The 23481-nt window shown below is 29.4% G+C and overlaps 2 protein-coding genes and 1 long non-coding RNA gene across 3 annotated transcripts; 2 read left to right on the top strand and 1 right to left on the bottom strand.

The window, feature by feature from the left end:
- The first annotated feature begins 5050 nt into the window (after nt 1-5050).
- Nucleotides 5051-8094, top strand: LOC121116467 (uncharacterized). The gene is made up of 10 exons (XM_040710721.2): nt 5051-5324; nt 5401-5457; nt 5517-5922; nt 6002-6108; nt 6161-6589; nt 6642-6698; nt 6759-6918; nt 6993-7123; nt 7192-7620; nt 7717-8094. Exons 1-10 carry the CDS (start codon nt 5267-5269, stop codon nt 7740-7742), a joined length of 1860 nt encoding a protein of 619 aa, XP_040566655.1. The 5' UTR covers nt 5051-5266; the 3' UTR covers nt 7743-8094.
- A 6247-nt stretch (nt 8095-14341) lies between these two features.
- LOC139905045 (uncharacterized) lies at nt 14342-15314 on the top strand. Its single transcript, XR_011779506.1, has 2 exons — nt 14342-14542; nt 14727-15314. It is a non-coding gene; the product is annotated as an uncharacterized lncRNA (long non-coding RNA).
- Nucleotides 15315-17337: 2023 nt separating this feature from the next.
- LOC121116466 (galactose mutarotase) lies at nt 17338-21071 on the bottom strand. Its single transcript, XM_040710720.2, has 6 exons — nt 20945-21071; nt 18665-18840; nt 18506-18600; nt 18106-18442; nt 17778-18047; nt 17338-17710 (listed from the first exon to the last, which is right to left on the bottom strand). Exons 2-6 carry the CDS (start codon nt 18816-18818, stop codon nt 17526-17528), a joined length of 1041 nt encoding a protein of 346 aa, XP_040566654.1. The 5' UTR covers nt 18819-18840; nt 20945-21071; the 3' UTR covers nt 17338-17525.
- Nucleotides 21072-23481: the final 2410 nt, after the last annotated feature.

Here is a 23481-nt window from a genome sequence, read left to right as displayed (position 1 = left end):
GTCTGATTAAACATTAGATGGAATGCATTCTCCATATGGATACTCTAGTCTTCAAAAATATATTGAAATATATCATGAAAGTGTCATAAACATGGCCTTAATCCCTGGGGGTCAAGGCCTTCCATACTTTTTTTCAATACCAATACTTATGGAGTTATTATTTCTAAGTCATTCAGAGAGGTTGCAACCTTCCAAGCCGTGATTACGGCACTGATAAAGGATAAAAAGTTTTTTAGGACCTACAACATGTGCAAAGAGAAACTTTTGAGGATATACCTAAATACAGTGGTTCCTTGAAAATCGTAAACAAATTTTCCCCAGCTCTACTTTATCAAGATTCTCAAAAAGTACAAGATGTAAGTGAATGAGACTTTGATTATTTTATTTACTTCCTACAAGCCATTAAATCTCAATAGTGCCTCTTGTTTGCTGAATGTTTGAATTTTCAAAATAAAGAGGAATCATTGATAAAAAGTATATCATGTACATAATAGTTATCGATGAAAGTTAAGAAGATTTGATAATATTTGGCTCGATAAATCAAGAGATAAGGCTGTTTAAATTAAGCAATTTCAAATAACCTTAAGCAACAATTATTCTTTCAATTTATCATTAATTTTGCTCAAAAATTATTTAAAGGCTAATAATAAAAAAATAATTTCGAAATATATTGCATGTAAAATGAGAAATGTAGAGATTTAACAACTCAAAATGTAGGTTCCATTAGTTTTCTAAAATAAAATTTCAAGGCCAATTTAAAGCATGTGGAAAATTCAAATTTCGTAAATTACATAAGTTTATCTAAGTTATGGTACACACACCAGTTTAGGCCTGTTGGAAATGTATTCTATGTTAAATAAAAGTCATAAAATATATCAATGATTTAACACTTTAATATTCATTAATTACGTTTGACACACTATTTTTATATTTGATATAAACCTTGAAAAATGTATTTCTAATTTTGCAAACTTTAGACGCTCATATCTCCTAATTTAGTTAACCAAATAACTTGAAAATTTTATAATGAACCATTGAATAGATTTTGTTGGCATACAAGGGTTAAAGAATAACTTAATCATTCTCTCTCTCATGTAAAACTTGACAGCATATCAATTGACATGATGTCTCTCAGTGTTACCATATTTTTATGACAATATCTAAAATTATTTTTATAGACACATCAAGAATGGTGTCATTTTTCACAACTCTAACACGTCGTTAGCTTTATTGTATCTTGAACCTTTCTTCCGAAAAGAAACAGAATTTTTGGTAGTTAAAATAATTGCTAATAAATTATGTATTTTAAGACAAGGAAAATGCAACTTGTAAAAGTTACAACTCATACAAAATATATCTTCTAATATACATATATACTGGGTTGTATGAAAAGTTCAAATTGCTTGCCCTTCCCCCTTATTCTTCAGATCTGACCTCCAATGACTTTTTCCTCTTTGCAGACCTCCAACGAATGATCACTGGAATAAAAAAAATGAAAAAGTACTCACTGAAACTGAGGCCTTCATTTAAAATTATATTATTACGACATTTTAAAGCAGTAAAATATTTAAGTTTCAATTGATTTCCTCCTCCGATTAAGAACTACTGCTCTGAGCCATGCCTTTATTAATCAATTGACATGATTTAATAATTGTAAATTATAAATGGAGTACATTTACTTTTAAATTTGTAATTGATGCAATTATTTACACTAAATAATGCAATAAGTTCAATTTTTTTCCTTTTCAAGATATAAATTAATAAATAACTAGTGGTCAAAAAATTCTGATTTTGTGAAATTAGAATTCTTGTAAATTTCTAACAGTTTTTTTGTTTTTTTGTTGCAGTAATTAATTTGGATCATTAGAAGGTACATAAATAAAAGAAATTGCAAATTGGGGGTTTAATGATCCATTGATTACATATTTTAAATTATCTTCATGAAGTTTTTGAGCCCGAAAATTGTCAAACTGCTCAAATATTTACGAGATTCTTTTTATAGGTTTTCATAACTGATTTGAAGCATACGTCATTTATCCTATGTATTGAATATGATATATAATTCTTTATAAACATACTGATTTAATTTTAATCTTTCTTGATGAAAAATGATTGATCAAACTGTCATTATATATTCTAATCTCAATAAGTTTTGTAATTAAAAAAAAGTAGATTACATAGGCAAGATATAATATAAGGGGGAAGGGGGAACTAATTGATGCAAAATTCACTTTTTGAACCTTTACTTAGCTTGTAAAAGTGATATTGAACTTGGATTTTTATGCAGGGTATGGCAGCAAAACGTGGAAGGTTAATTAATGTTTGTTTTTACATTAACAAAGGAAGGTTTAGTGATATTTTTATTTTTTTTAATATCCTGGTTCAACTATTCTTTGTCCATAAGCAAACTAAATTAAATATTTCATCATCTCGTCATCATGACTGAGCAAAAAGCTAAAAAGCAGCGTATCTCAGATCTCCTAGATGCTGAAGTAGAGGTGAGGATAATTATTGACATTGTGAAGTGATCCAGGAGCATGATTTTCTAGGCGATGGAGAAGACCTCTTGAGGAAAGCAGGAAGTGGAGGGTACAATTTTAAAGAAAGATCCGGAGTTCATGTACAGTTTGCCAAGGCCTTGTTTTCAAGTTTTTTTAAAACTAGTATTTTTTGTTATTATTTAAAATAAAAAAACAATATTAAATGTAGTTCTAATACAACCTCTCGAGTCCCCGTTTTGGTGTAATCCTGTATGCACCCCTTTAACAACAATTTCCTTGCATAGTTTATGGTAATTTAGCTGTAATGCCCATAGAAATGCGACCAATTTTTTTAACCAACTTTATTTGTTGACTTTTTGTAGTTTTTTTGTTTTTGTTGAACAAACTTGCGTGAACCAACTTTCCCTCATCAACTCTTGGATTTAAACACTTATATATTATTGAATAACTGAAACAAGTAACTTCATTTAAGTAATATTTTTATAAAAACTTAACGTAATATGTTTCAAGATTAATTAACATGAAAATTAAATGACTCTGAGATTGTAAATTCTTGAAATGAGTCATAGCTCAAATTTGGATGTACTCGCCAGTCTTTAAGAGTTGTATCTAATTTAACACAAATAACAGGTTTATCTACTAAAGTCATAGTGCACAGTTTTTCGAAGCTTGTTAGAAATGGAAGAGCACTGGCTTGCACAGTGGACAGCCTAGTCCTACTTTCCTCTTAATAATGGTCAATCACATATTATTATAAAAATGGTGTTCATAATCTACTTGTTGACATATCGATAGGATCGTAATAATTATAATAGGTCTTGAGTGGGTTTTCCGTAAAATACAATACAATCAATATTTCAGCTGTACGATTAATACATCTTCTGTAGATAAATACGCATTTGATCAGTTACTTAGGCTTCAAGTGTATCCTTTTTGTATAAAAAGTAATTAAAAGTCATGACGCTATTGTTGACTTTTTGTCGTTTGCATTGTCTTTTCTCTGGATTAAACAATATATAAACCAATTTAAAGTGCTTTAAATCAAATATCAAATTTATGCACTTTTAAGATTATTACCATTTCTTTTCTTTCTAAAAGAGTTGATTTAAATTTATGTTTATAAAGTGTAAAAATACTCAAAAAAATTAAAATCATAAATACTTCACCATTAGTTTTGATTCGAAAAAAACTATTTGTGAATCGTCATCTGCGTTTTAATTCAGAGGTGCTGATTGTGACTCAACCTAGATCTAAGTCCATTTGCAATATTTGGAAGACTTGTGGTAAGACTTGATTTCATAATTAATTTATTGATACTGGACAATCGACATGGACTCCAAACTTATTTATACTGAGCTCGCGAAAAGCCTTAATAGAATGGACCCTATAATATAATTATGTACTTGAAATGAGCTCAAACAAAAACTGAAGACTCAAACTAAACTCAATAAAAATATTCACAGACTCAAATTGGACTCTATAAAAGTATTTGACGACTTGGACTTATGATTATTGTCTGAAAACTCGACTTAGTCTTTTAGTATAAGGACTTTTTATTACCTTTGTCAATTACTATTTGAATTATATATGTAGATATGGGACGTTATTTTTTTTTGTGTGTGTGTGTTGACTTATGGCATTATATTGAGTATTTAATCCAATTTTAAATTAATAAAAATAATCAATGTTAACGAATATAATTATTTTTTTTGATAGCTATACAGAGATGTACTTCCTCAAATAAAGAGTTAAAACTTATATTTGACCTTGTTTCATGTCAGAAAAAAATAAAAGATTGATTATATGTTTCGCGTAATTTTGGGCCATACTTTATGAATCCACTGAAAGCCTTAAAAAAAATTCTAAGTATTTTATCTCTGAAATATCGTCCCCTACATCCCTATCGATGTTACAAACTTGTGTAATGTGTATTCAACGACGGAAAACTTTTTAGAGCTCGTTTTTAGTGAGTATGACAAAAAGATTAAATGAAAATTGAATATACTTTATCAAGACCCACGTTGATCCATAGACTTAATTGGGTGTCAAATAATAAAACAAAAAAATGGCAAACAAAAAAAGAGTATATAAAAACAAATTTATTCGAGTTTAAGACATAAATAAAGTCCTCGGTTCAAAATGATCCTTTAAAAAATCAACAATTATCCAAGTTTCTATATTTCGCAAACTAGTGCATGCCCCTAGAGATCACGAAGAAAAAAAGAGGATAATTTATACTTTGATCAACACAAAAACTGAAACGGGTCAAATTGACTCTTAACATAACCCAATTAACATTGGTATACATATTCATACATTTACATATTATTATAATGAAGGTATCTGTGATTTAAATATGTACGTTTTATTAGCTTCTATTCATTTCAATTAAGGATCTTATTTAAATAATCATTAATTTAATCCTTGTTCTGTACTGAAATGATCATAATCTAATTATAAAAAAATGTGCATTTAATCAAAAATATGCGAGAAAAAGATCCTTAACAATATCATGATTTTGTCACATTTTACAAGCGCGCTATTTCATCACTTAATAAATAAAGAAATTGATAAAAAAAGGCTAGAATTTTTTCCAAAGAGACATCAAAAATAATGCGTGCAAGTAATTAACTGTTGCATGAATAACCAATTTAGAAGCATGAAGAGCCTATATCATGAGACGAAATTCTATTAATTGAAATCAGTAGGTTTCAATTGATTTCCATCATCGGATCCCTCAAGAACTTTATCAAAGAGCAAACAGTATGTTTATAAAGGTTATTTTATTATCTATACTTGGAGGGATATGTACACCGATAGGAGGTAATTTATTCATTTTGTTGTGATCACTTTACAATTGATTCCAATGATCTTTCTCTTATTCGCTGTTGTTTCTCAGGAGACAAAAGAAACAAATTTCCCTTAGGATCCCATGCGAATCCACCATTTGAATTTGGTAAGAAAAGGAATTATAATGAAAGTCCATCAATCTTATTATAAGAATATCATTTATAGCGGATTGTTTATATCGTTACTTTTCTTGCTCGGACGATCACACATATGGAAAATGGCCGATGAATTCTAGGATTTGCTATCGAGACTATCAATTTTGCTTAGCCGAAGCCAAGTGGAATCAGGGAGTAATTAGCCATAATGGAGTAACCATTACTTATCCTTTAGAAAATCCAACTTATAATACGGAAATATCTACCATTGGACATTATCTCTTTAATTTTGCCTTTCATGAAAGAATTTGTTCTTATAAAAAGGAAAATTTAAGTTGTGGTCCTTTTGGTAATATTCATATTATTTTTGTCTTCTTCGGACGAGTCGAAGGTAATGATTGTCCCACAATTTTACCGTCTGAATTTTCACATAAAAGCTGTGAAGTTGAAAACGCCTTTGAGTATGTCTATAAAAGGTAATTATTAATTGAACAAAAAATTACATATTAATAAAATTGTTCATTTTAATACAATTCAAATTGTGATTAATTCCAGATGTGATGGAAAAAAGAAATGTTCAATCTCACCTAAAGAATTGGATCCAAAGCATTGCAAAGGGATGTATCCTTACTTAGAAATGAAATACACTTGTTCAGGATTTGGTGAGTAGCTAGCTGTGCTGTTTCATTTCTTAATTTAATTCCTTCCCCATAGAGCGACCCTCTGTCAGCAGCTCTGGAGGATATAACTCATCATTTAATTTTGGAGCTGTTGTGGATCAAGACATCAGTACATCTTATTCTACCAATATACAGACACAGCCATGGATCCAATTGGGGTTTTCATATAATTTTGAAGTGCAACAAGTGCTTGTATTTGCAAATAAAGACCCTGACTATGTACATATCAGTACCATAGAAGTACAATTAACAAATGGTCAAGTCATTAATAGGCCACCTTTCTATGAAAGTACAAATAACTGCATTAAAAATGCGCCGTGGGATCTAACATTCCAATGTAATAGTTACACTGAGAATAATGGATTGATCATCTATTCTACGGATAATGGAGCAATGTCTATAAAGGAAGTAACTATTATAATTGAAAACCCTTTTAAGGATGATGTAAATACAGGAGATGGAGGTAAGAGGAAGTTCAACCTTTATTTACATTCATCAAGTGTAAATTATTTTAGGATCAAGTGTAGAAATGCCTAATCAGAATACGGAAAAGAACATTTACGTTATCATTGGTGAGTTGTTCAATTTTTTTTTTTGAAATCTGTACATTGTAAATCCGTTTTCTTTTCCAGACAAGGCCTGTGCAAAGGATCAAGTAAGTCTGAGTTGTTATAACTATGGTGGAAATGTGATCGTGATTGAATTCATAACTGGTAGAACAAAAGGAGGTATGTGCAATTCCGAAATGCCAATAATAGAATGTTCAAAGACTTTTAATGAAATGTTGCCAAGGTATGTAATTGAACCAATAAATAGTGTATATGCAAACACTTCGAGTTTAAAAAACCATTATATATTCATCATAGTTGTATGGATTATCAGGCTTGCCTCCCAACTTATGATAGAACATTTATGAGTATTGTCAATAAGATGAATCGGGAATCTGATTGTAATAGAGTAAATTATTATGAGTTTCATTATGCATGTGATGGTCTTCGTAAGTCCACCCTTAAATACTTTGTTTTTTAATTTAAATATTTCGATAATTGTATACATATTTTTTAGCACAACCTCAGATAACAGCCAGTTCGGTGGACAATGGGTTTTCGCTGGATTTCCTTTTCTACGAAGATCATTCACCCGATAGTTATTATAGTTCAAAGAAAGAAGATAGCCCTTGGATTCATTTGGTTTTCGGACAACATTTAGCCGTTCAAGGTGTACAGTTTACCCTTACTTATGTAAAAGATCCAGAAGCTCTCTTTCAAAATATTGAGGTTCGAGTGGGAAAGCATAATGTAACTAGCAGCTCGGAGATTGAAGGAAATCCCATTTGTGGTAGATATAATGGCCCACCATACCCTGATCAGAAGCATGTTGTGATTACATGTGGTATGAATGGAGAATTTGTCGTTGGGAAACACATGACTATTCAAAAATTGGGCTATGGTGTGCTTCAAATTAGGGATATTGTTGTTCTATTGAAGCCGGAAGGTAAGTTGTTGATTAAGATATATTTTTTGATCTCCATGTTGTATTTTGATGTTATCACAAGTCTAATCTTTTTTTTCCTCGGTTCTTTCTTTAAAGTTGCTCTATCGTATGTATACAGATAAAGTCTTTGGATGGTGAATCTTCCAGCAAAATGTTCATTCTATCTTCTATGATGTTCTATTTGGCCTTTTATTATGTTCACTTTTATAAAGTGCTCCCATTTTTGTTTTCAAAATGGCAATGTTATTAAGCCATTTTTTTTTAAAGACAAGAAAAAACTTTGTACCACGTTTTCCCAAATCTATCTATGTATGTATAATGTTTCTATCAAATATCGATTTCCTACATGAGCTTGCAAAATGTTCGTTTTATCATTACATAGATTTAATTCATTTATATTGTTATTCATTTTCTGTCTTTTAATCATTGTCATGTTTGAAAGTTTCACGTCTTCAATAAATTTATTCTGTATCACTTCTTTACCTTCATTGTATTTCGCAACCTTTCCTTCAAAAGGAAACAGAAAAAGACCCGAAATCAGTTGGCAAAGAGCCAATTCTTCCAAACTCTCAAATTATTATTTATTATAGTTCACAGCTTAACGAGAGCGAATTATAATTCAACCAAGCAATGTTAAGAACACTGATCAGGGGGAAAGAAATATTAAAATCGACAGCTGACAACAAAATATAGTGTAAATTAGTTCAATTGGGTCTTTTTATTCTTAACCAATTGCTAAATGACACAATCCAATTATTTAAATAGGACTATGGAATGTATTTTCGAATGGATTCATTCTAGCTAATTTACTTAATATGAAGAAACATTTGTTTAAAAATACATCCCGTGTAATTTTTAAGAGCTGTGAGGCGTTAAGAATTACAAAACTCTTTGGGTTCCATTTTTACATATGTACACCGCATTTTGATCAGATAAGGATAAAAATCACAAAAAGTCCTTTCATTTAATCCAATTGAATGTCGCATAAAGCATGGAGATTTTACATATCTCATCTCATGATGCCAATGATGGCCAATATAACTCATTTTTCAACGATCAGACGTGAATCCCTCATTAATATATGTATAACAAACAAACAAATAACATTGATTAATATATTGAAAAATATTTCCTTTTTGATTATGGAGATACATATTTTGTTTTTCAAATTGGGTCAGTGGGACCTGATACTTTTCCAAACATTGTTCGTTGAAGTGAAAAATGCTTTTAATGTATCTTTTATTTTCTTAAAGCTTAAACATTGTGGGATATCTCATTTCAAAGTTTCACTAGAATATATATACTTTAAAGGATTATCTATTATGTTGGAAATAATTTTTGCATTTCAAAATTCCAGTTTTTTTGAATAGTTTGCAAATTATATTGGATGTTTTTGTTCCTTTTTCGGCTTGAATTTTGTTTTGCAAATTGAGAGCTCGTTTCTACCTTTAACAGCGTCCTGTTATAATTTTTCAAAATAAAGGTTTGTAAGAACAAAAGTTAATTGTAGTTACTGTAAGGAAAAGATTCACTTATTATGTATATATTGTGTGCAAGCTTTAATTTATATAAGGAAATTGTACGAATTGCAGACTAAAATGAGATATATAGTTTTAAATTAAATGAGTACTTATGGAGAGGATAACTCAATATTTGATTATTCCAATATGCTTGTTATATTAATAATATAATTTATTTTATTTAAAATTAATCACTGATAAGTTTTCTGCTGTATATTATAAAGTTCAATTGTCCCCAGTCATATTACTCCTAAAGACATTGTATATGCGTCATTTGAAAGACGTAGAAATTGTAACTTGTACAATCTGCTTACACAAGTTGCAACCTATGTATTTTTTGGTATATTTATCACCTTTTAATATTTTGGTTACGTAATTTTATGTAAATAAAACACGTCGTTACCTTTCATTCAAAAAGAAACAGAAAAAAACCGATGTAGATAATAGGACCAGGCACAACCTTGATTATATGTCTTCAAATTTGGGATGTGCCATCGTTGATGGCAGTTTTATTCAGAATTGAAATTTTAGATCTCTAACTCAATTTTACTTATAGTTCTAAATTTTTGATTTCGTGATGTATCGTAAACCAAGGCAATGAACAGCGAGTATTATGTACAGGGTGCATCAATATAGCTCCATTTTTCCAGTAGCAATCCAACACATTTAAAAATAAAGTTTAGAATAATTTTCCTTATATTGAATAAACCGAACTGTTTTTCTCTCTTTGAATAACTTTTTATTTTAAAGTTTTTAAAGGGATATTGTGAAAATTAATTTGCAACATATCTTATGTGATAGTTGGGGGTTATTAAGTAATTGATGATTTCACAATGGGCATTAAATGATGGCTTTTTCTGAATAAATCCAATTCAAATTACCCAATTTCAACAAATTGCAACAATTTAGAATTCTTGAATAACACCAAATCTGATGGCACCAATTCTAACTCTTTAAAAATTTTGCATATTTCAAATAATGATAATAAATTAAAATAACGTTTTTTTATATATTAAAAATTGAAGCAATTAACTGATTTTCATAAATTCTACCAACCTAAACTCATGAGCTAAATTGTAATTAGTTTAATTCAAAAAAATCATATATCAAACTATTTTATGGCAATATTTATTTTCGACAGCTAACGCACGTTCTTTACTACTCCATACATTATAGTAACTGACTATGTTTCGAGGAAAACTTTTACAAATTGTAAGTCTAGAATTAAATTATGCTAACCCTTTCCTCCTAATGCTTCTACAGTTTTTGCTACAACGCATTATAAGAAAGAAAGTAATATTGCTCAAAAAAGCTATAAATTCATTAAAACACTTTTTTTTTTACTTCTATTTATTAAAAAAAAAACGACAAACATGAGTTAGTTTTTGACCTTAAATATTTTTTTGATTTTTTTCAAACTTTAACCATCTGTAGATACATTTTAAGTAATTATATATTTATATTAAATAAAAAAAGGTTTCATCAAACATACTTATTTATATAAAAATATTATATATATTATGTGTAATATAGGAGGAAATAAATTTAAAAAAATATATAAATTGATTACACAAAATTTTTATAGTGGAGACAATAAGTATTTGATCTCTGGCCGATTTTGTAAATTTGCCCACTGAGGTAGCTTTATATTAGATTGAGCTCCGGAGACAGTCTAGGCTACTCAATGATCTTAAGGTGCTTCTTCTTGAGTCACTCCTTTATTGCCTTGACCGTATGTTTTGGGTCATTGTCATATTGGAATACTAAAAACACGACCCATTTTCCGTTCCCTTTCCTGAAGCAAGTAGGTTGTGCATCAAGATTTCCTGGATCCTGTATCTTGTCTATCTTACGTTCGAAGCAGGAAAGAAACGCTCTCAAAACATGATATTTCCACCCCCATGCTCAATCTAATCGATTGTATTTTTTAACTTGGCCGTTTTTCCGGACTTGACAGCCTGAAGAGTACATTTTCTCTTCTTTAGCTGCTATCATTGTTATTCAATTCCTGAGGAGTTAAATTCCTTTTCTACTGTATACAACATATCATTGATGTATATATGAAACGAGATTGAACATTTGCATGTGCTCATAGAAGACAGAAAGTAACCCTGATGATTTATTCTGGAGTTATAATTGTAAGTCCATGTTGGACTCAGAGTAGAATTGAGGATCGACATTGTTACCTATGTCCTTCTCCTTCTCCCCCTTGTCACAACTGCTTGTAACTGATCTAAGGAAACGTCATGACAGCTAAGCAGCTCTCTTCCGAAACATACTTTATATTTTCAGGGGTACCATGATGATTTTTAGTTTCTTTTTTTTACATACCCAAAATGCTAACGATTAGCATCACTAGTGGGGATGGTGTTCTTTGGGTTATAATCAGCATTTATTTTCCTAAAAATACATTAATTTTCTTCATATAATGTATCTCTCTATCAAAATAAACCTACAATTAAAATTATAGACTGTTCTTGGCTTTGTCAGAGGGCAAACATACAAAATTGGATTGTAACTCAAATACTTATCTTCTCCTGTGTAGCTTACAATGCTTAACTAAATGTTAAATATCTTTAATTTACATTTTAATTTTGTATTATTTAAAAAATTAAAATATCAATTAAATTATAAATTTAAAAATGTATTTGTGTTCTTCTTAGTATCGTTTAATTACTGTCTAACATTCAAAAGATTTTTGTTGTAGGAACGACTAGCTCAGTTTTATTTTGAATTAAAAAACAATTTTTTGAAGAGAAAAGGGAAAGGAACTTTTCCATAAAAAAATATTGTTTTTTGAGGGAACGGGAAGGCTTAAGCCTTATAGCCCGATCCTTCTAAGGACGGCCTTAAACTGTGCGTTACTATATCATGTATGTGTTCCTTATATTTTATTCTATTTGTCACTAAAATGGTAAAGTCCAAAAATTTTATTTTAAAATCACTTTGTACATTTCATACTCAAAGGGACAATACTTATAAACAATCAATTTAATTGACTCATGAATATGTTAGTCTAACAATGGTAGCAATGATTTCCTTCAAACATTACCATCACTCATGCCTTTTTTTATCGGCTGTAGATTTGTCTATTGTTACTCGTTATTAATGTTCTGAAACTTTTATTTTAAATATCTTCAGAGCCGTTGCCACGGGATATACAGTTATGCATTATTCCTCATGAACTATTGGAGTAAAAAAATGGGATGGAAGCCGAAAAAATTAGATAACATATGTTAATAAAGTAAAAAAAAAATGAAATGTAGTTCCTAAGAAAATTATGGGTTACCATATAAAAATTGAAAAAATCTTATAAATGTAAATAAATATTATAATTCTATAAATTGTCATTTAAAGAAGTATGGACACCATTTATTAGTAAAAAAGGCCATGATAAGTTCATTATAAAAATAAAATCCCCCCTCCCCAAATAATCATCATAGTTAAGGTCCAGAATATACGTATTATTGAATAAAAAAATGAAAACATTGGCCCATGGAATAAAATTTTAAACCTTCTTTTTTATCTTTTTGTTACAAAGGTGAATTGATACAAGGAACACTGCTTTTGGTGTATCATCAATTATCAGAAAGAATTTATTTCAACTTTTTAAGTAAAAAATTAATAGCGTTAAAAATTATTTTTAATTTCCTTCTGGACAAAAAATTATCATTATAATTAAAGTTTTTTTTTTTTTTTAATGTGGTAAATTCTAATTTCTGGAGAGTCTGCCTGCCAATAGTCACAGCCTAAACTGTATCATTAAATAATACTATGTAACAGTTTTATCTTAATAAGCGAAAAGTGAGTCAAATCCTTTTTAAAACTTAATCCTTAATTGTTTTTAATTTTGTATTGAAACCTTATTCCATACTAATGTTCAATGCTATAATAAATTAAGTGACCTAAACATAATTTATTTTTACTCACTGCACAAAAGGATTTTTCGAACAAAGGGTATTAAAGTTATATTCAATATAGCTAATCATTTTTGAAAAACATAGTACATTTTTTAGGTTAAATATATATACATCCATTATCCCTACAATATTATTTTTTTTAAATGTGTCCAAGATCAGCTAATAAAAGATACATTGTATTTAAGATATATTGGAGTCGAAAATAAAAGTAAATTATTCCCATTCTCACAAAAATTACAATTTTAATCTACTGATCAAAAGATATATACCTACTATGTAACACAATAGTATACACTAATAAGGAATGGAAGAGCAAAAATAAAAAACATTTTTATAACTAATTCACATTGACTTAATTTAGCATATCATATGCTTGATTAAATAGTTCAGCTCGTGTTTGTGTGGCAGTCAAAAACATGTCCGGTGTGGGACTTGTGTTATTGTCCCCAATCTCTTCCCGTTCACGAAACCAAGACAAACACTCCTTTATAAAAAGTAACCGAGCACAATCAGAGGCAATTAGCTTTTTCCAATCGTTTCTTCGTGGGTGCCAATTAATGAAGATCGAGTGTTGATCCACACTATTAAAAAAAACTTCCAACAAATCTAATGTGAGAAGCCAATCTTATTGGGATTTTTCTTTAGCATAATGGTATAATCCTGGAATGATGGTTTTGTGAAATTAGATGTGATTAGGTTTTATGTTCATTTTATTTTCCTAAAACAAGAGGATTTAAAACTCTTTAGTCCTACTTTTGAGTATTTTTAAGTGGTTGTCCAAGTTCTATATTGTAAAGATTTACTATATGTGAAACATTCTCTTCCATTACTTTACCCTTAAAATTAGAACAAAAATTAATCCCACGATAGAAGTTATTTAAGAAACTTGTCCTAATATGGACATTATTTAAAAGAAAATATTATTTTCAATCCGGATTCAAAGGATTATAAGTCAAAGTATCGTCATTTTTATCACAATACTCAAATGTGTTAGACTTTTGATTAAATGTCTGAGGGTTAGTAGCTGTTGCTCAAACACTGAGACCAATTTGATTGACAACTTTGATAACATGATTGAAAACATAATCTTCATAAGTTCATAGTTTGATTTTGAAATAGGATTCATTTTAATCCTTGTGTAGAAACTAGAATGAACACTCTTTATCAAGACACAAAACAAAGTCAATTTTATTTCCTCTTCTTCTACTCAAAAAAACATCAACTGAAGTATTAAGCACGTTTATGTTACATTGAATAACACACTTACATTTTTGTCTTGATTATAATTGAGAGGTATCAAGCGAGTCTTCAAATGAGCAAGGGTTGAGTCAGAAGCCCCTGTTTCCCAATTGAGGCATGTTGAAAGCTTAGTACGATGACGTATTATTGGCAATGTCAAAACTTCTTTCCGGTGGTCCTTATAACGAACTATTAAAAAAAATTCCAGTACATCTCCTTTGTGCGAGATTAATTGTTAAGAAAGTTAAGTTGATTTGTTAAGTAACTCAGTTTTTTCTCATTCTCATCGTCTATATGTGGCAATAAAAATCTTTAATATTTTTTTAATACAAATGTTAGTAATAATATGCTTCATACGTTGAAATGGTGATCTTTATAATACTTTTTCCTTATTCATTTCATTAAAATTTTCATATATTCCTTTAAGTAAACTAGCTTGATGTTAAGTACTTCTAAGGAAGATAATGGATCAGCCATGCCAATGTCAATTTTTTTTTATAAATTGTTCTCTTCAAGAAGCCAAGATGAAACAAGACAAGCTTGTCGCCACTGCCTCTGAGTTGCTCTCAATAACTTCATCACAATATGGGAACGGACAATTGATAACTGTTGGTATTTTAGGCATTATGTCGAATCAATTGAAGTCTACGAGCACATCAACTCGATTAATTAAATACTATCATGAATAAAAATCCTCTTGAACTAACAATATATTTCAAGATTATTACATACTAAAAGAGATTTATATTTAAAATTACCCGTCATTAATTAAATAATCAATATACTTACTAATAATAAAATATATAATTATGTGAATAAAGCCTCCACAAGGAGTCTCTTTTAAAACAGAAATCAACTGATCCTTTCAGGATTTACTCTCAACTAAATAACTTGTAAGGCTCCCAGTTAAAGTTATATAATTAACTTATTATAATTTAATATTTATTATATATTCATATTGTTATTTTATTTTAAATAAATTCCACGAGGACAAAATTTTTGAACTCAAATAAAATAGATTTTGATTTAAAAAACTTGCGTTGACGGTCGAAGGTTGAGAGTGGATATAAAAGATAGTCAAGACACAACTACCACGCTTATTTGAAAAGCAACCCTTTCCTAGAATTATATAGAAGATATCTTCTATAAAAGAATGAAACTCTTTTTAGATTCACGAACATTGGACGCGTGTAAGTATTAATTTTAACTTTTTTTAATCAGAAAAAGGATAGATATGAACAAAGAGAACAGTTGGAACTGTATTTCATTCATTGTAAATTGGATGAATTTTTCATACACAGCAATGATATTTATGGATTGGCATCTACTCATCGTTCCTAGGAGTTCTTATTTTTCCATTTAGATATCTTAAGTCACAAACAATTCTGATGTTCAACTTCATGTTCTGTTCAATTGATCTACCCTCTTTATACCTCAGACTGTGGAACCCATCTCCTTTCAGTTAAATAGAAATAATTGTTTATTGTGCAGATACCCCTTATGATAGTAACTTCTGACCTCATGACCTCTATGTAGAAGACAAATAATGATCATGATCTGTCCTAGGATAATTAATAATTGTGCTAGTAGAGATTACAATCCTATTCTCTCCTAGGACAAATTACAATTTTACTGAGAGAGATAGTAGCATTGAATATTTGAAAAGGTTCCATGTTTTCGAAAATATGACGCCAAGTCATACAGTCTATGGTAAGGTGACCGGTAATTTCATTCACTGTAAATTTATCCCGTGTGTTTTCATTCTTAGTAATTTCATTCCCAGTAAATTCATTTCCTGTAAAATTCATTCCCAGACATTTTATTTCCACCTTGAAGAAGGATATTTAATGACGTCATACGGTTTATGTTTCTACACTAGTTAGTTGTTTTGTATTTAGGGGTGTAGAAAGGGGCTTGGGAGTGGCCAGTCGGTAATTTAGATGAGTGATGGATGGGAAACGGATACAAATAAATTATGGTGTGTATGGATTAGAAATGACGTCATGATAAATCATTAATAGTGAGTAGAAATGAAATCCGTTAATATTATTTATACCTTAGGAAATATAAGTAAATCCCGTCATTACTGCTCTTCTTCGTCGTCTATTTGTATTACTACTCACTTTTACTTCTTTTCATCCGTCGACAATCATCAACTTAATAATCCTCTTTTCTCTTTATTTTCTTTCTCTTTCCACAATTCAAATCTACGTAAACAATTAAGCTAATTGCTCGATCCCCTCACTCCCTTCTCCAGGGCCACTTACTCTCCCTTGCTCCCAGCTCAACTCTTGATTGAAGCCTACAAGTTACAAAAATCATCTTCATTTATAAGATAATGCTGGACTAGTAATATATTTCTAGAATATATCATTCAATTGAACTATTTTAACAAAAGAATTCACTAGAAGAATTGAATCTTTAAAAGAACGAATAATCAAAAGAATTAAATCTTTAAAAGAACTGCGTCATCAAAAGAACTGATCCACTAAAAGAACTGAATACTTGACATATTATTAGTATTTTGTACTTTCAGGTAGTCTACTCAAACTATTAAATGAAAAAATTCTTCCGCAGCCACTTCCTTGAGCATCATAAATCCCATATAATATCCAAAAATGCATCCCACCCCACCGGTTACACAGTTAGATCCGTCTTAGATTTTAGAGAATTGAATTACTATACTATGTAGAATGTAGTGGAACCGATTCTGATGTGTACGACAAACAAATAAGATAGTGGAGAAGGTGGTCCTCATCGTGTGCATTGATTGCCTCAAGGTCCCAATCAGTGAAGCTTCTTAAGGAGGTTCTCAATCACTTTAAGAAAGATACTCATCCCTATAAATGACTTAGATACAGTCGTTTAAAGTTACGAGGTAACTAATCGTAGTCTACCTTATTAATAAACATAGCTTTACATTTATAGATGTTTTTGTTTTTTTGTTTTTTTTCGTACTCAGATGTCCATAGTATAAAAATAAAATGCAAGTCACCCTTTATATAGGCTTCCTTCAATACAATTATAAGCTAAATCGATTCAATGAGATATTTAATTTTGTATTTGTTTTGATTACAAAAAATCACAATAACGGAACTTTTTTTAAATACACAAAAAAAGTAAAACCTTTTCTAATGCATGTATAAAGACAAAATGTTAAGGATTGCTATAAAATGTAATTAATCTTGATAAATTAATTACCTTGTAAAAAAATATTAATGGGTCTTTAAAACTCATCAACACCAAATTTATATTTAATAGTATGTGTATATAAATCTCCAGGGTTAATGTTTGAAATTTGATCGTTGTCCAAGAGAGTTACCATTTTCATTTCGAATCCACTGTTTTTTTCCAATTTAGTTTCATTCTTTCCATTTGATTGGGATTCTTTAGAGAGATCAAAATAAACGGCTAAAAAAAGAGTAATAATAATACGAAATGAACCCCCGTAATAATGACCAAGTTGAGCTAGGTTTACCTGGCTGATTAGAATACACTTCAAGATATCTTTTGGAGTCGGTATGAGATACTCTTCCAACAAATCGATGAAATTCAGAGATACTTCTGTCAACAATAAAGTATCTACCACTTTTTAATGATTCCTTGAAAATAATTTCATCAAGGGTTTGAGGAATTCTCAAATCTAAATCGTTTTCTTCCAAGTCAACATATCTAAATTCTCCTCCACTCTTTTCAGAGATTTCGTTTGCATTGATTTGTACGACGTGTCCCTCAATCCCTGATGGACCTATGAAGTTAAAAAAATCATTTAACAAGTTTCATAGATACATTATAACCTTAACTACCAGTTTCATATCCAGCCAAATTAAAATAAGTTTTGAGTCCAATATTCATGAATGTTGGCTTGCTCACTATTCCCTTGATATCAACTGTCAACTCTTCTTCAGTTTCAGAGAGATAGAACTCCGCATTGAGTAAAACAGTTTTGTCTTTAAGAAGACTAAAAACAATACTATTCTCCTTGAGAGTAGGATTCCAATTTCTTGGGGTTTTCTTTTCATGTTGCATCTCCTTGGGAGACAGGGATACAAAGGCTCCAGAAAATGACGAATCCCTCAAATATCCATTGATATCATCAAATCCTAAAACAACGTCACTCATTTCATTCTTTTGATTTGGAATCTAGAAATTATATAGAAATATTTTGGTGATATCAAAATATTTAATCTTAGAATATAAATTTACATTGATTGACGTAATGATCAGATCCAAGCTAATCATTTCTATTGTCATTTGGGGTGACTCTAATCGAAATCTTCGGACCTTATTATCATCTCCATCTGAAATTAAAATAAAAAAATGTTTCATAATCAATATATCACGTATATATGTGTATGTTCATACTTTTGACATATTTGGGAGGCAGAGTCCAATGATCTAACTCTGTGATTTGAAGAGCATTACCACTTTGTCGTTTAAATATACTCTGAATGGAGTCTTCTGACAGTATGAATTGGACATTAAGCAATAAAAATATGAATATTCTTATAGTGATCATTTTTTTGACTTGATTACGAGATCTGTGGATATATAAATATGCGTTGGTTAATAAATTTATACGCATGACCATGCAAAAAATCCATTTAATCCAACAACCAAAAATGCAAGAGGAAGCATTTCATTGAAACGTATATCTTGCTCAAAGCATTTACATTGATTGTAACACGACATCTTTTACACTAATAGCTCTAAATAAAGTTAATTACTTTCAAGGACACTCTTTGATGAGAATCCAAATAAATCTTGTAAAGTGCATTAATATGACAAAAGTTAAAGACAACCCGTACAATTACATACTTTTCTTAGATATAAGATATGTAAGGTAAACTAACAATGTACAATTAATTCCCGTATAATTAAATTAAGTTCTTCAAATGTCGGATATTAGAAGGTTGAGTGAAAGGAAAAAGAATCAAACTACCGAGATTAATAAAAAACATTTTTATAAAATTTGGAACTATGTACATTTTTTACCCGACAATATGTACAAGGCTCACATTTTTCACGCAATTAGCATAAGATTCATGCATTTTCAATAATGTCACGCTTTCCCTAAACACATTGTATTTTGCATGCTTTATCAATCCAAAAGGTTCCAAATATCTTATATAGAACTACAATTTTTTTAATGGAAGCCACCCACTCCCGTTATAAAGGCTTCAAAACAAGCAAAGTGTCATTTAATGTTTAACCTGAAGCAAACTAATGTTTTTGTTTATTCATCAAGGCTATTTTTTTTTTTTTTTTGAATAAATAAATATATATAATGTATTTTCCTTTCATGATTAAAAAATAAAAAAGGAATTACATAGAATTTGAATTTTTATATCGATTAATATAAATCAAGGGCTTTCTTTTAGAATCTGGGTAATTTCATACTCAATCAGTGATAAAATTATAAATTCAAGCGATTAAATAATTAATAGCTATTCTTTAAACTCTGCTGAAGAGTTAACATCAGGGAAAATAATACAGAAATCATGCTACCGTATGTTTTTTTTCTTTAAATTGTGCCTTTCCCTTTTAACAGTCAATGTTTAGGGTGAATCCCGAAGCTACTCGTGCATCAGAATTTGAGAAAACTGCCGTATGATGTCATAAAATGAATGAAATCATTAATTAAGATTAAAACGCTTAGACGTAACTGATTTCAAAACTTGAGTGCTTTATATTCAGAGGTCGGATTATCAGAATGATGAAATACTTTTCTAGTATGTTTTAATCATACCTCCTACCTGCTATAGATATTAACAGAGATTGAAGCGGAAATGTTTCATGAAAATATGTCATTTATAGATTATATCAATATTTAAAATATGTTGCAAAAATGTATCAAGTGCAGTACCAGTATAATTGTTTTGAGATATCGGCAATTAAAGTTTTCTAAATCAAAATATTTATAACTATATTTGTTACGTAGATTTTACAAAAGCTATTGAATATAATTTCCTTACAGTTTTTGACAAATATGGACAGTTAAAATGCCCTTTATTAATGTTAGTCACAAAAAGTAACTTGTTAATATGATTGCTGAGTTCACAATGTGGAATAATATACCATATTAATTCGCTTAAAAAGTATATATTTTTAAACTTGTACACCGAATTTGTAAAAGTCAAATATACAATCATTAATAACAAACAAAGGAATTATTATCAACAAAAAAATGGAACAAAAGTAGTAAGTACTTGAATAAGAATATATGATTCAATTATTGATATGAAAATGTTAACTACTTTTGTACATAAATGATGTAACAACTACATTGTATAATACACTAAATGGTGATATTTGACTTAAATGTAGCCATAAAGACACATCCATTAAAAAGTTATTAATTAAAATATTTGACAAACTTGGAAATATAGAATCCAAATCAATCAAAGCCTCGGATTTTCATCATTTAATAACTATTTTATGCAACTAATAATAAAAAAGAAGTCCCTTTAACAATCAATCCCTTCTAAACAATTTGAAATATCTTAATATCAATATAAATTTACATACATACATACACATAATAATTAAATAACAATTAACAATAATAAGGATAGGTAATTGAAAGATTCTATCAAAGGGTGTAAATTTACTACTTCACTACAATATAAAGGATAACTGATTTACCTCCGTAGATACTATGTAAAAATGATTTCCTTTCAAAATCCAGATTAAACTTCGAGTGCTGCTAATTTGAAAATAGTTTCAAAACCATTCAATCTTTTATACTTATACCAAATAAAAAGAATGCTTTTTTTTTCAACTCTAGAAGCATGGTTAGAGTGCGTAGCATTTCTGTTGCTGGCCCTCCGCCAACATAACTAGTATAAAGACCTTGTGAGAAATAACAGGGAGTTGAACAGATAATATCTATATATTATATGTATGTACTATGTACGTTATATATATATATATACATATAAAGGATCAATTTAAGATAAATATGTATTTAAACATTTGCAATGCGTATATTTTATGTATGTTGCACATATCAACCATACAATTTGTCTTAAAAAGAATTATGGGATTATGGGATTATGTATTTATTTGTCATCCAGGACAACATTATTTCCTAAGTATTTTACCATCATAGGCAAAGTTTGAAATTTATTCTAAGGAGAGCCAAATTGTATTTATTTACGTACTAAGCTTATAAAGTAATCTTCTTCATATAATATATCTTGAGGTCAAGTAGGTTTAAACCCCTTTGACCCTCCTGAAAATTATATTAGATACCGTATCATCACTACAAGTTTTTGATCCATCTACTACAATCAATTAAGAAACAAATTTATCGAAAGGACTTCCTCTCATATATTATGGACTTAAATTTTTATATTTCAAGGACGTTATCTATCAATTTTATAGTGTATCTTAGAGGAAGTAAAAATAGAGCACTACATATACTCTATATTGAGTTACATTGAAATATTTATTATCAAAAAATTTTTTATCCAAAGGTCATTGTCACTTCTCATTTTTCTATTAATAAAAAGAATATTTTCAACAAACCAAAAACAAAAAAAAAACAGCAATAGTATTAACTGAAACTTTACGGTTTGAAGAGGAAAAGTTATTTTAAAAAAATGATTGGTTTAATTGTGAATGCTTTTGTAATTGTCTAAATATAGATACATAATAACGGAATATTCAATAATTAAATAGACCATATCAATAATACTTGATGATTATACAAGAGGTTGAATTAAGATCCTTAAGGCTATTATGATACATTTGTCAAGAATAATTACTTATTTGAACATAATTTATAGAAATATTAAAAGTTGACCTTCTTTAGTAGCTCAAATGTGTCAAGGAAGTCATTGACCTTTTCATATTCAGTATTAAAAATTAAAACACTTCAGTGAATTTAGTTATAGGAAATAAATTGCAACCGCTTCTGTTCAACATAGATCTATAGTTTTCCAGATGTCATATGTTAATATCTATGTATTTTTTTAAAGTAGACCAGTTAGTTTCTGAAGGAAAAAGATTGGAAAATGGTAGAACCAGAGTTAATTTTTTACTGTGAATGGTACTTATGGTAAATATAGATGTTTGGGACTCTTTTCTTTTTTATTAAAAATTGAATTTTATTTCGAATTTTATTTTTTAGAAAATAAATTTTGATTTTTTTTTGTTTCACAGCGTTGCTTGGTCCAAGATGGAGAGTAAAATCACATTCACAATGATTTTTTTTAATGTTTATACACCTTCGGTGCGGGCGACCGTTAGGGAATTCTGTCATGTATTATAATAAAATTATGTTATAACCATACACTGGCAAGAAAAAGTTAAAAAAATATAATCCCACTTATTTTTCTAACTAACTACGACTTTATCATCAGGTAACACAGTAATAAGGCTATTAAAATGAAGAAAAAATAAGATTCAATATGGAGATAAACATTTATTTGCAAAAAATCAAAGTATTTTGTTTAAATTTGAGCTTCATCAAAAAATCCTACCTTTGATGCTATAACTGCTTTACATACTTTTGGCATTCTTGCTATTAGTTTTTCAAGATAGGCAGGTGGAATATCATTCCAAGTAGTCTTCAAATAAGTTCCACAACTCATTTTACTTGCAGGGAACTTTTCCCGAACTTTTCTGTCTAAGTGTTCCCACAATTGCTCTATTGGGTTCAAATCAGGAGATTGAGCTGACCATTGCATATTAGATAAGATGTGAGAGGCTTCTTTGTTTTCCAAGAAGTATTTGGAGAGCTTGAAAGCATGTTTTGGGCCGTTGTTTAGTTGAAAAACAAGTTGTGGAAGATTTAGAATGATATCACACCTGCCTATCTTGAAAAACTTATAGCAAGAATCCCAAAAGTCGGTAAAGTTTTTAACTCGGACTAAAGCTAGACTTAAGCCTCAATAATCAACTTTGGACTCAAATTGGACTTGAGGTTTGAAGAAGATTGAGACTGGAGTAAGACTCGATGCTTGAGAGTCACACATTCTTGATATTTCAGATTACCATTATTCAAGAATTAAGAATCTTATATCTTTTTATATGTTTGACTTGGATATTGAAAATGGTTAAATCAAAGGTGAGGGACTCGTTCTCGAATTGTACTTAATTATCCTTACTTGTAACTTCAGACTCGACTCTGACTACTCAAAGTTAATAAATTCGCGACTTGAATTACATAAAAAGGT

Source organism: Lepeophtheirus salmonis, chromosome 4 (genome assembly GCF_016086655.4).
Source record: "Lepeophtheirus salmonis chromosome 4, UVic_Lsal_1.4, whole genome shotgun sequence".
Lineage (NCBI taxonomy): Eukaryota > Metazoa > Arthropoda > Copepoda > Siphonostomatoida > Caligidae > Lepeophtheirus > Lepeophtheirus salmonis.
Note: the sequence above shows the minus strand (reverse complement) of the source record. Positions and strands in the feature narration are given on the sequence as shown.